Source organism: Notamacropus eugenii, chromosome 7 (assembly GCF_028372415.1).
Source record: "Notamacropus eugenii isolate mMacEug1 chromosome 7, mMacEug1.pri_v2, whole genome shotgun sequence".
Lineage (NCBI taxonomy): Eukaryota > Metazoa > Chordata > Mammalia > Diprotodontia > Macropodidae > Notamacropus > Notamacropus eugenii.
The window spans coordinates 65,628,725-65,641,418 of NC_092878.1; the positions used below are offsets into that span (position 1 = coordinate 65,628,725).

At 35.6% G+C, this 12,694-nt stretch overlaps 1 protein-coding gene across 13 annotated transcripts in view; it reads right to left on the minus strand.

The window, feature by feature from the left end:
- Nucleotides 1–12,694, minus strand: part of CEP128 (centrosomal protein 128) — a 559,633-nt gene that overhangs the window by 523,409 nt on the left and 23,530 nt on the right. For all 13 annotated transcript variants that reach the window (XM_072623250.1, XM_072623249.1, XM_072623247.1 and 10 more), the window contains one exon: nt 11,013–11,099. In XM_072623250.1, the coding sequence (XP_072479351.1) occupies nt 11,013–11,099 (87 nt within the window). The remainder of the gene's footprint in view (nt 1–11,012; nt 11,100–12,694) is intronic.

Sequence of the window (12,694 nt, forward strand, 5' to 3'; positions counted from 1 at the left end):
ATCTTAGAAAAATAAATTGATCAAGCCAGCAATGAGCTCCCTAAGAAAAAAATCACCAGCACCAGATAGACTCACAAGTGAATTCTACCAAATATTTAAAGAACAATTAATTCCAAAACTATACGAACAATTTGGAAAAACAGGCAAAAAAAAAGTTCTATCAAATTCCTTTTACATCAATATATGGTGCTAATACCTAAACAAGGAAGAGAAAGAAAACTATAGACCAATATATCTAATGAATACTGATGTGAAAAATTTGAATAAAACAACAAGGAGATTACAACAATATATCACAAAAATAATACATTATACCCAGGCTGGATTTATATGAGGAATGCAGGATCATTGATGATGATACGAAAACTATCAACATAACTACCATATCAAATACAAAAACAAAAATTCCATAATAAAGAAATAAATGCAGAAAAGGCTTTTGAGAAAATACAACACCCCTTTTTATTTTTAAAAAAAAAGCACTATAAGAATAAATGGAGATTTTCTTAAAATGATAAGAAATATCTATCCAAAACCAAGAATAAATAGTGTCTGTAAGGGGGATGAACTAGCACTCTTTGAAATAAGATCAGTGTTAAAGCAAGGATGCGCCTTATCACTATTGTACTAGAAATTCTAGCTATAGCAATAAGACAAAAAGAAAGAAATTTTTCATGGGTAAGCTGAGTCAATATAATAAAAATGACAATTCTACCTAAATTAATTTACTTTTCAGTACCATGCTATCAAACTACCAAAAAAATTTTATAGAACTAGAAAAAACAATAACAAAATTCATCTGAAAGAACAAAAGATGAAAAATAATCAATAAAAAATATGTCTAGGAAGATGGCATGGCCATACTTATCTCAAACTGTATTACCAAACAGTAATCCTCAAAACAATCTAATACTGACTGAGAAACAGTGTTGGATCAGAGGAATAGATTAGGTACACAAGAGTAACCAACCACAGTATTCTAGTGTATGATAAACACAAACATCCAAGCTTTTGGGACAAGAACCTATAATATGAAGAAAAATTGCTGGGAAAACTGGAAAGCAGTTCGGCAAAAACTAAGTATAGACCAGCATCTCACAACGTAATACCAAGATAAAGTCAAAATGGTCGCATGGTTTAGATATAAAGAGTGATACCTTAAGCAAATTAAGGAAGCATGGAATAGTTTACCTGTCAGATCTGTGAATAGGAAGAATGTTTGACCAAACAAGAGATAGAGGTGATTATGGGATACAAAATTGATAACTTTGATTACATTACATTAAGAAGGTTTTGCACAAAAACCAATACAGCCAAGATTAAAAGGAAATTAAAAAAATAGGGGGCCAGAGTGAGGGGGAGAATTATGGCAAGTCTTTACAATAAAGGACTCATTTCTCAAATACATAGAGAAGTGAGTCAAATTTATAAGAATACATGTCATTCCCCAAGTAATAAGTGGTCAAAGGACAGGAACAGAAAGTTCTCAGATGAAGAAATCAAAGTTATCTATAGTCATATAAAAAATGCTCTAAACCACTACTGATTAGAGAAATGCAAATTAAAACAACTTAGAAGTACCACCTCATACCTATCAGATTGGCTAATATGATCGAAAAGAAAAATGACAAACTGGAAGGGATGTGGGAAAATTGGGACACTAATGCACTGCTGGTGGAGTTGTGAACTGACCCAACCATTCTGGAGAACTATGCCCAAAAAGTTATGAAACTACGCATATCCTCAGCAATACTACTATCAGGTCTGCAACCCAAAGAGATTTTTTTAAAAAGGAAAGGGATCTAAATATTTGTAGCAGCTCTTTTTACAGTGGCAAAGAATTGGAAATTGAAGGGAAATCCATCAGTTGGGAAATGGCTAAACAAGAGGTGGTACATGACTGTGCTAGTAAGAAAGGACGAGCAGGATATTTTCAGAAAAACCTGGACTTACATGAACCGATGCAAAATGAAGTAAGCAAAACCAGGAGAACACCGCACACACTAACAACAACATTGTACAATGATTAACTCTGAATGACTTAGTGATTCTCACAAAACAATGATCCAAGATAACTCCAAAGGTCATCTGATGAAAAATGCTATCCACCTCCAGAGGAAGAACTGATGGAGTCTGAACGTACCTCGAAGCATACTTTTTTATTTCTTTATTTTTCTTGGTCTTTGGGTTTGGGATTGTTCTTTTTTTGGGGGAGAGGGACGTCTGCACTTTTTTTTCACATATAACTAATATGGAAATATGTTTTGTATATAATCTATATAACATTGTTTGCTTTCTTATTGAGGAGGAAGACAGAGATGGAGACAGCAAATTTGGAACTCAAAATTTTAAGAAACAAATGTTAAAATTGTTTTTCTATGTAATTGGAAAAAATAAAATATTTGAAAGTTTTAAAAATAAAATAAAACTGCATAATCTTTGATAAATTCCAACATCCACAGGACTCAGATTAATCATTTGTACAATGACAGGATGGGATTATGTAAGCTCTTAGGTACCTCCCAGCTCACAAATTCTAGTTACTCTATAAATCTGTGATCTACAGCAATGACTCAAGTAGCATGGATCATAAAATACTGATTAAATTGCTCTAATGAGGGAATCTACTCACATGCCTCCCTCAACAAACTTCTCTCCAACCAGCAATAACTTAGCTCTGACTTAATGGTTAGCATACTCTCATATCACTACACTCACTCCATTCCAGTGATCCTGAATCCCTAGATATCCATGTAAAATCCCCATTCCCCATTCTCAACTCACAGCTCCCTCCCTTTCCACTCAGTTCCTAACCACAATATACCACTTCAGGTCCCCTACCCCTTCCACTGTGCCCTCTGCAAACTTCCTTTCACCTTAAACCTCTTTCTCACTCTTTTCATCTTCGGGCACTTACTGAGACATGGCTCCCTCCAAACAGTGCTACTGCCCTTGCCATCCTTTTCAGTTTTGGCTACACTTCCTCTCATACCCACCAAATTACTGGTCATGGTGGGGTGTTGAACCACTCCTTGATCAGGCAAGTCTCACCTCCAATGAATGAATGAATTAATTGATTAAAATTTAGAAGAAAAAGAGCTATTTAGCAACTGATAAATGGTTTAAGGAGATGAACAAATCACTACTAATTAGAGAAATGAACATTTAAAAGCAATTCTGAGATTCTTCCTCATACTCATCAGATTGGTAAAGATGACAAAAATGGAAAAATGATAAATACTAGAAGAACTGGGGAATAAAAAGCATATTGATGCACTGTTGGTGGACTTGTGAATGGGTAAAAACATTCTAAAAGCAATTAAGTATTTAACATGAGAAGCTGCTAATCAAAGTATTCATTTCCTTTGCCTGAGCTATGCCAGTGCTTAGGTCTATATCCAACTGAGATGAAAGAAAAAGGAAAAGGTCCTATGTATATAAAAATATTTATTTCAGCTTTTTGTGATGACAAAAACTGGAAAGTAGGAAGCTCTCCAAAAACTGAGGAACAGCTGATTAAGTTGTAGTATAGTAGACTGTGATTAAATATTATGTTGTAAGAAATGAGGAAAGAAAAAAAATGAGGAAACAATTTCAAAAACATATAAAAGACTTATATGAACTGATGCAGCCTGAGGTAAGCAGAAACAAACAATTCACATAGTAAGTCAATATTACAAGAATGAATTCTGAGGACTTATAAATCAGTGAAAAATGAAATGAGCAAAACAACAAGAATAATTTATATCACACAATAAAAACAAACAACTTTAAAAGCTATTAACTATGAGCAATAAAATGACTAATCTTGATTCCAGAGGACTGATGATGAAATATGCTATCTATTACAGAGAACAGAGCTAGAGTGTAGAGTAGGACATACCTAACTTTACGTACAAGGAGAATTTATTCTGCTTAACTATGCATGCTTGTTACAACAATTTTGCTTTTTTTTTTTTTTTTTTTTTTTTTGCTTATTTCCCCCCAAGTGAAAGGGAAAGAAAACAGATTGAAGTCAATTTTATTTACTACAGAGGTGAGGTTACTATAGATGTGAAAGGTTACATGAACTTTCAGACAAAGTCAGTTAACTTTATTTAACTGTTTTACTTTGTTAAAAAAAACCACTCACAAAATAGGAAAAATGTGTAAATGTTTTTAATGTAAAAACAAAACATACATAAAATGGAGAGGGGGCAGGGAATGAATACTCCTTACTTCTTTCTCAACAGCTTTCACTAGGCAAGTCACCTCCTTAGAGGACCTATGCAGATCCTGCTAGCTGTTATCTAAAGACCTTCCCAGGATATTTATCCCGTTCTTCAATAAGCATAGTACCTGGAGCAATCTCTCTGCCCCATCTCCTGCCCCCATACTAGGGGATTTCAACATATATAATGTTACCCTGTAAAATACCCATTTCATGACAATTCCTCAATCTATTCCATTCTCATGACCACTTCAACTCAGCTACAGAATCACACTCGACCTTGTCATGGCCCACAAGTGTTCCAAGTGTTCAAGAACTCAGATAATGTCATGTGATTATAGCCCTTTACCATTCTATCCTTCACTGCACCTTGTGACCCCTAATCCTATTCTCTGGCTTCACAATGACCTCCAATCCCTCCACATTTCAGTTCTCTTTGCCAGGCTATCACCACTGCATTAGCCATACTCTCCTTCCTTTACCATTCTGAGCCTTTAGTCAACCTTTTGAACTCCAAACCAGCAGTGTCAAACACATGTCCATGGCCCAGAACTGACTACTGCCTAAACCAGATTAAAATGTAGTTCCTATCTGATTTTAATGTGTTGAGATAGAGACAGACATATAGTATATGATTTTAAGTCAATATGCAGCCTGTGGGGATCCTGAAATACATTCTAAGGACCCTCATTTCTACTTAAGTTTGACACCACTCCTCTAAATTATCTCCCAACCCCAATTCCCTTCCCCCTTTATCCTTATTATCCTATCACTGATCACATACTGACAAACTCCAAGCCTGTGCTACTCCCACCATCCACCTCCTCCACTCCTGTTCACGCGCCATAGAATGGAGCTAGAGAAATCACACTATTGTGTTTCTGAGGACAAATACACATTTATGTTGTCGAATCTCAAATCATTGCAGCATGATAAACACTGTGTTCTTTCCTAATCAACTTGCTATCCAACTGTCTCCCAAGAGATAGCGAAGCCTGTTCTCCCCTAGGCTTTCCACAGCACTCCCTCCCTCCTTCTCCACTAAGGATCTTTTCTCATGCTTCACTGAAAGAATTAAGGCCATTCACTGAGAGTTCTCTCTTAGCCACTCCTCCTCATCTCACATCACTCAGATACATGCCTCCTTCACTCTGTTCTCAGAAGAAGAGGCAGCCCTTATCCTTGTCAAGGGAAACCCTTCTATGTACACACTGATTCCAACCCTTCCCGAATTCCCCAGCCAACTGCCCGTCCCCTGTAGTATCTCTGTTCTCTCTATAATCTTTGATCTTTCCTTATCTACTGGCTTCTTCCCTTGCTACCTACACACACACACACACACACACACACACACACACACTCTCTCTCTCTCTCTCTCTCTCTCTCTCTTTCTCACTGTCTGCAATTTTTAAAGATGTTATGAAGAATCAAACAGCCTTCATAATGACTGATGGAAGCAATGGGAGAGTGAGGAGTTGGGGACAGCTTTGAGGTTGTCAGTCTAGGTGACTGGAAGAAAGAGGATACACTTAATAGAACTAGGGAAGCTTAATAGAAGCTAGGCTGCTTAGCAGACAGGAATAATGAGTTCTGTTTTGGGCATACTTAATCTGATATATCTATAGAACATTATGCTGGAAATGCCCAATTATGTTGGCAAGAAAAAACTGGAGTTAACATTTTAATATTTATATATTTAGTAAAATTCATCTATATTTTTCATTTTATTTTTGCCTGGTTTCAAAATCAGTACCATGTCTGTTTCATTAAAGGGGCTTAAGAATGTTCCATCTTACTCTACACTACAAATAATCAATATGACACAAAAATTACTTGTTCCTAAAAAATACTATTAAGTTGCCTCAAGCAGGTAGGTTTTTTTGGCATGGCAATTCTTTGACTACTTCTATTATTTCTTGCTTTGAAATTGGTCTATTCAAATTCTTCATTTTTTGTTGCATAAATATTTTTTGCATTTATTGTGACTTATTTTGTATTTGCTGTGAGCTATTTTCTTCCATTCAAAATTTATTTGAATATTCTTTTTATTAAATTTGCTAATATATGACAGTTTTATTCTTCTTTTACAAAACCAAATCCTGATTTTATTTCTTAATTCAATTATTTACAATTCATTTTTTCTTTCATTTTATAATTCTATCTACGTCAGCAATCCCTTCCCAAACTTTTGTTAGTAAGCTAAAATATCCTACTATAATTATTGATCCAAAAAGAGAAAGTCCTAGGAACATTGTGACCAAATTTCAGAGTTCCCTGGTCAAGGAGAAAATATTGCAAGCAGCTAAAAAGAAACAATTCAAGTACTGTGGAAACACAATCAGGAAACACAAGATCTAGCAGCTTCTATATTAAAGGATCAAAAGGCTTGGGATATGATATTCCAGAGGTCAAAGCAGCTAGAATTAAAACCAAGAATCCCCTACCCAGCAAAACTGAGTATTATACTTCAGGGGAAAAATTGGCCATTCAATGAAATGGAGGACTTTCAAGCCTCCTTAATGAAAAGACCAGAGCTTAAGAGAAAATCTGACTTTCAAAAACAAGAATCAAGAGAAGCACGAAAAGGTAAAAAGGAAAGAGAAATCATACTAAAGTTGAACTCTTTACAATGGAAAGGAATTTACAATTTTACAATTACAATCTTTACAATGGAGAAATAACAATTTTAACTCAAGACTTTTCTCAGTATTAGGGTAGTTGGAGGGATTATATACATATAGACGGAGGGCACAAGGTGGGATGAATGTGAAGGGATGATAGCTAAAAAAATTAAATTAAGGGGTGAGAGAGGAATATATTGGGAGGAGAAAGGGAGAAATAGAATGGGGTAAACTATCTCTCACATAAAAGAGGCAAGAAAAAGCTTTTTCAATGGAGGGGAAGAGGCAGAGGGGAGAGGGAAAGAGTGAACCTTATTCTCATCAGATTTGGTTTAAGGAGGGAATAACGTGCACACTCAATTGGGCATGAAAATCTATCTTACACTACAGGGAAGTAGGGGGTAAAGGGGTACATGAGGGATTGGGGGGCATGACAGAAGGGAGGGCAAATGGGAGGAGGGTATAACTAGAAGTAAACACTTTTGAGGAGGGATAGGGTCAAAAGAGAATAGAATAAATGGGGGGGCAGGATAGGATGGAGGGAAATACAGGTAGTCTTTCACATGTCTGTTATGGAAGTGTTTTGCATGACTACACATGTATAACATCAAATTGCTTGCCTTCTCAATGGGGGGGGTGCTTTGGGGAGGGAGGAAAGGAAAAAGTTGAACTCAAAGTTTCAAAAACAAATGTTAAAAATTGTTTTTACACGCAACTGAGAAATAAGACATACAATGAAGTATAGAAATCTATCTTGCCCTACAAGAAAATAGAGGGGATAGGGATAAGAGAAAGGAGCGGTGTGATAGAAGGGAGGGCAGATTGGGGAAAGGGGTAATCAGAATGCACACTGTCTTGGGGTGGGCAGAGGGGAAAGATGGGGAGAAAATTTGAAACTCAAAATCTTGTAGAAGTGAATGTTGAAAACTAAAAATAAATCAATTAATAAAAAAATGAAACTCAAGAAAAAATATTTGTTTCATAAAAGGAGTTTGGTAGGATTCCTTCTTTTCCTATTTTTTCAAACAGTTTATATAGTACTGGAATTAATTGTTCACAACATTCCTAATGAATACTGATGAAAAATGTAAAATAAATTATTAGAAAGGAGATTTTAGCAACACATCACAAAGATTATACACTACCACCAGGCTGGATTTATAGAAAGAATGCAAGGCTGGTTCAATATTAGGAAAACTATAAACGTATCTGGCCATATTACTAACAAGAAGAAAAATGATAAGATTATGAAAGCTTCTGACAAGATATGACCCATTCCCGGTTAAAAAAAAAACAACACTAGAAATCATAGGAATAAACAGAGCTGATGTTTAGTCATTTCAGTCATGTCTAACTCTTCATAATTCCATTTGGAGTCTTCTTAGCAAAGATGCTGGAATGGTTTTCCACTCCTTTCTCATTTTACAGATGAGAAAACTGAGGCAAACAGGGTTAAGTGACTTGCCCAGGGTCACACAAGTGTCTGAGGCCACATCTGAACTGAAGTCTTTCTGACTTCAGGCCCAAAGCTTGAACACTGCAACACCTAGCTACAAATATGAACAGTAGTTTCTGTCTTAAAGAGCCAGCATTATCTATAATGGGGATAAAATTAGAGGCCTTTAGATCATCAGCATTCTTGTGCATTACAAAAAAAAAAATCCATCAGGAAAAGACAGAAAGAGACACTCCATTTAAAATAACTATAGAAAGTACAACATACTTGGAGTTTACCTGCCCAAGACACATACACAGTAACTATATGAAAGCAATTAAAAATAGTTTATACACAAATACTCTATAAAAAAAATACTCCATATGCAAACAACTGGAGAGCTATTAATTGCTCATGGACTGGCTGAGCCAATATAATAAAAACATCAATAACCTAAATTAGTTTCCTTATTAAGTGTCACATCCATCAGAAGATAACAGAAGATATTCCAAAAGTAGCAAAGACAAGCAGGATAGAAGGGGAATCAAAGCACCTGGGCTGAAAATCCAACTGTGCTATTCACAATCTATTAGGGAAGGCCATTTCACCTCTCTAGGCATTAGTCAAATTGAATGATCTCCAAGGTCTCTTCAAGCTTTAATGCAAAGGATTATATATCATCTAGTCCAGGTCTTTGATCTTACAAACTTGCATTTTCTATTATCTTAAAAGTTTAAAAAACCACCTTCCTCAAAACAACCCTGAAAAATAGGTAACGAAAGCATATCGTTAGCACTATTTGAAATATGAGGAACAGAGTCTGAAGGGCTAAGTGATCACACAGTCAACAAATATAAAACTCGGAACTGGAACGCAGACCTAATACAGCTAGAGGACACTTTTATCATCAAAAGTGCTTAACTGAAGAAACATTCCTCCACCATTTAATTGTAATTCCCAATTGCCCAATTCAAAATAAAAAGGCTGCCACAGAAATAATCTAAAGGGTCATACAATGAAGAAAGGTTGTTCTGCAGTAAACCAGATAAAACAAATGTCCTCATCTCCCCTTAATAAATAGAAAAGCAAATAACTAGCTCACATTATTAATAAGGTTAGCAAACCTAAAGACAACATTATCTAAACTTATAAAGGTTTATCGCTCCCGCTGCCAATAAAAGTATAGAGAACCTTGTATGCACATAATTGTCAAGGTTTACTGTCTTAATGAGTTTTTGTAAGTTACCAGTAAATACAGACTAGCTTCCTAGTACGGATGCAATGAGCTCCCCAATTACTATGTGATTACTAAATTTACTACAAGAAATGATGATTTCTTTATTGTTTTTTCCCAATAGAAAATACGAGGGTATGACTTATTATTCACATATTACAAGGCAATTCAGTACAGAATAGATATATAAATAACAGCTAAGATTCAAATGATAATTGATCTTTCTAATGAAATGTGTAATTAATATAGTAGACAACAAGAAATATTTCATTAGAAACTCAATAACTTGCAAAAGACGCATTATTCAATTTCAGATGAAACAAGTCCACAGACAGAATAAGCAAAACACTGAAACAAAAGGATTTTATTTAGTCAGGAGTCCTGGAAACCATTATTTTCTTAAGTCTTCAAGCGAAGCATCCTAGAAACAAATTCATACCTTAGATTTGCTCATTTCCTAAATTCAACCTTCTTTGCTTAAAAAAAAACCCAAAAGTGGAGCTGTGAGCGCATCCAACCATTCTGGAGAGCAATTTGGAACTATACCCAAAGGGCTACAAAAATGTGCATACCCTTTGACCCAGCAATATCGCTACTAGGACTATATCCCCAAGAGATCATAAAAATGGGAAAGGGTCCCACATGTACAAAAATATTTATAGCAGCACTCTATGTAGTTGCCAAAAACTGGAAGTCAAGGGGATGTCCATCAACTGGGGAATGGCTGAATAAATTATGGTATATGAATGTAATGGAGTACTATTGTGCCATAAGAAATGATGAACAAGAAGACTTCAGAGAGGCCTGGAAGGACTTATATGACCTGATGCTGAGTGAAAGGAGCAGAACCAGGAGAACTTTATGCACAGCAACAACCACAGTGTGTGAGAGTTTTTTCTGGTAGACTTAGATTTTTGTAATAACACAAGAACTTCTGAAAAAAAAAAAATCCCAATGGTGGACCTCAAGGCAAAATGCCTTCCACACTCAGAGAGAGAAATATGGAAGTCACTCACATAATGTAGCAGATCATGTTTGTGTATGTGTATCTGTTTGTGTATCATGTTCTGATTTGTTATACGGATTCTTTCATTTATCTTAGTCTGACTACATAGCATGACTATAGTGAAAATATACTCAATAGGAAAGTATATGTAGAATCTATACAGAATTGTATGCAGTCGTGGGGAGGGAGGGAGGTAGTGGGGGGGGTGGGGAGGGATAAAATCGCAATTGTATGGCAGTGATTGTTAAACATTAAAAAAATAAAAAAATTTAAAAATAAAAAAAAATAAAAAAAATAAAAAACCCAAAAGTATCTAATTCGCATAAACTAGTTACAAAAAAATCTAGCAGGGTCATAGAAATCCAAACAACCAAATATTGAAACATGGAGCCTCCAAAGAGTGGCTATTATTTTCCACTGTGTGTGTTTTCTTTAGGGTTTTTGCTGAAAATCTAAGCGTGTAAAAAAGTGAGGCAGAAAAGTTAAGGATGTTAAAAACTACTCACATTTTCTATGGCTTCCGTCTGTTCATTGCTATAATCTCTATACTGTCCCAGCATCTGGTCAACTTGCCGGAGATTTCGATTAGTATCCTTAAGAAAGAAACCATACCACATTAATTGTTCCCAAACGGTGTTCCATACTGCCGACTCCAACATCTGTCTTACGGTATGACAATGCTTAGTCCACTAATTTATACTATGTATTTTCATATCATGTATATCAAACTACTTTATAAACATTAACATCAGCCTGGGATAAAAATATGTCTATCTCCTTTACGAGATAAGAACCAGAATCAGAATTTAAATTCTAATTCAAGTTTATATAACAAGTTAGTAACTAAACCATCAACAGAACTCATGTACTCTAGCTAGAAATACTTTGGTCTCACCACTAATCCCTTTATCAAAGACCAAATCCATTTAATTGTATGCAACAGAAATAAACAAAGATCAATGTTGTTCATACCAAAATGTATCCTTATTCATGACTTCACCTTAACAGAATCAAAAAAAAAAAAGGTTTCAACCTCTACCTAATAGCTAAAGTTGTCAGAGTGACTACCAAAAAACATTTCTGCCAGAAAATGATGTTAGATAAAAGGATGATGAAATTAAAGGTCTCCTGCAGATGTGGACACAAGCCCAGGGAGGTTTGGCACTCTGTAAAAGATCACCAAGGTAGTATACAGGTGACAGAACTAGGAACCTAACCCAAATCCTTCTGCCTCCAAATCCAACACTCTTTGTTATTTTTTGTGCATGTGTTTTGGATTTGACTTGTGATTTCATTGTTACAGAGAACTCTCAGGGAGTAAATTCCATCTATCACTGCAAATCAGCATCTGTTCTGGAACTCAGTCTTAGAGAACAGTCTACATCAATGAGAGGTGAAATCACTTATTCAAAATCCCAGTCAGTATGCATGAGAAACAACTATAACCCAGGTCTTTCTGACTCCAAGGCCTACTCTCTATGTACTACATCACACTGTCTCCCCTTAATTATTATATTTCTTCCAAAATGTGTTTTTTAATCCCAACAGGACACATTCACTTCTGAAGATTTACCAAGCAGACATATTAAATTTCAGTCATAAATTAGTTGTTCCACCCTCCAGAAAAGACTGCTCTAATGCCTATGTTATGAACATGAGCCTGTGCTTTTGAAGGCTATTTCAGGAGAGTACAAGCTATGACAGATCCTATCAAACTAGAATGGGTTTGAATATGAGCCCAGTGACAGGCTGTGTGTCTGCCATCTGAGGACCAGTCTAAGATATGAAAGGCTCATCGCCAGAAGTTTGGTTACTGGGCAATGAAATTTTAGGGAAAAAAAACTCACAAAGACCATCTTCGAAGATATAAAAGGATTGTGCTTACAGCAAGTTTCCCTACTGCCTCAGAGAAAGAAGTACCCATGGCAACAAAATCAAAGATCCTTGAAGCATGTTTTGCCCCTAAATTATCCTCCTTAAAAGGTTAGGGCTATGTCTTAGTCATGCTTAAATCACCTCCAAAACTCACCACAGTAGCTTAACCATAACAGGTACTTAATATTTGTTGAATCAATGTGGAAAAGTACAAACAACTAAAAGTCAAAGCCTATTCTAAAAAAAAACAGGGTGACAGTGGTGGGAGAATCAGAATAAATTATAATTATTACCTCCTCTCTTTTCTCTTTGT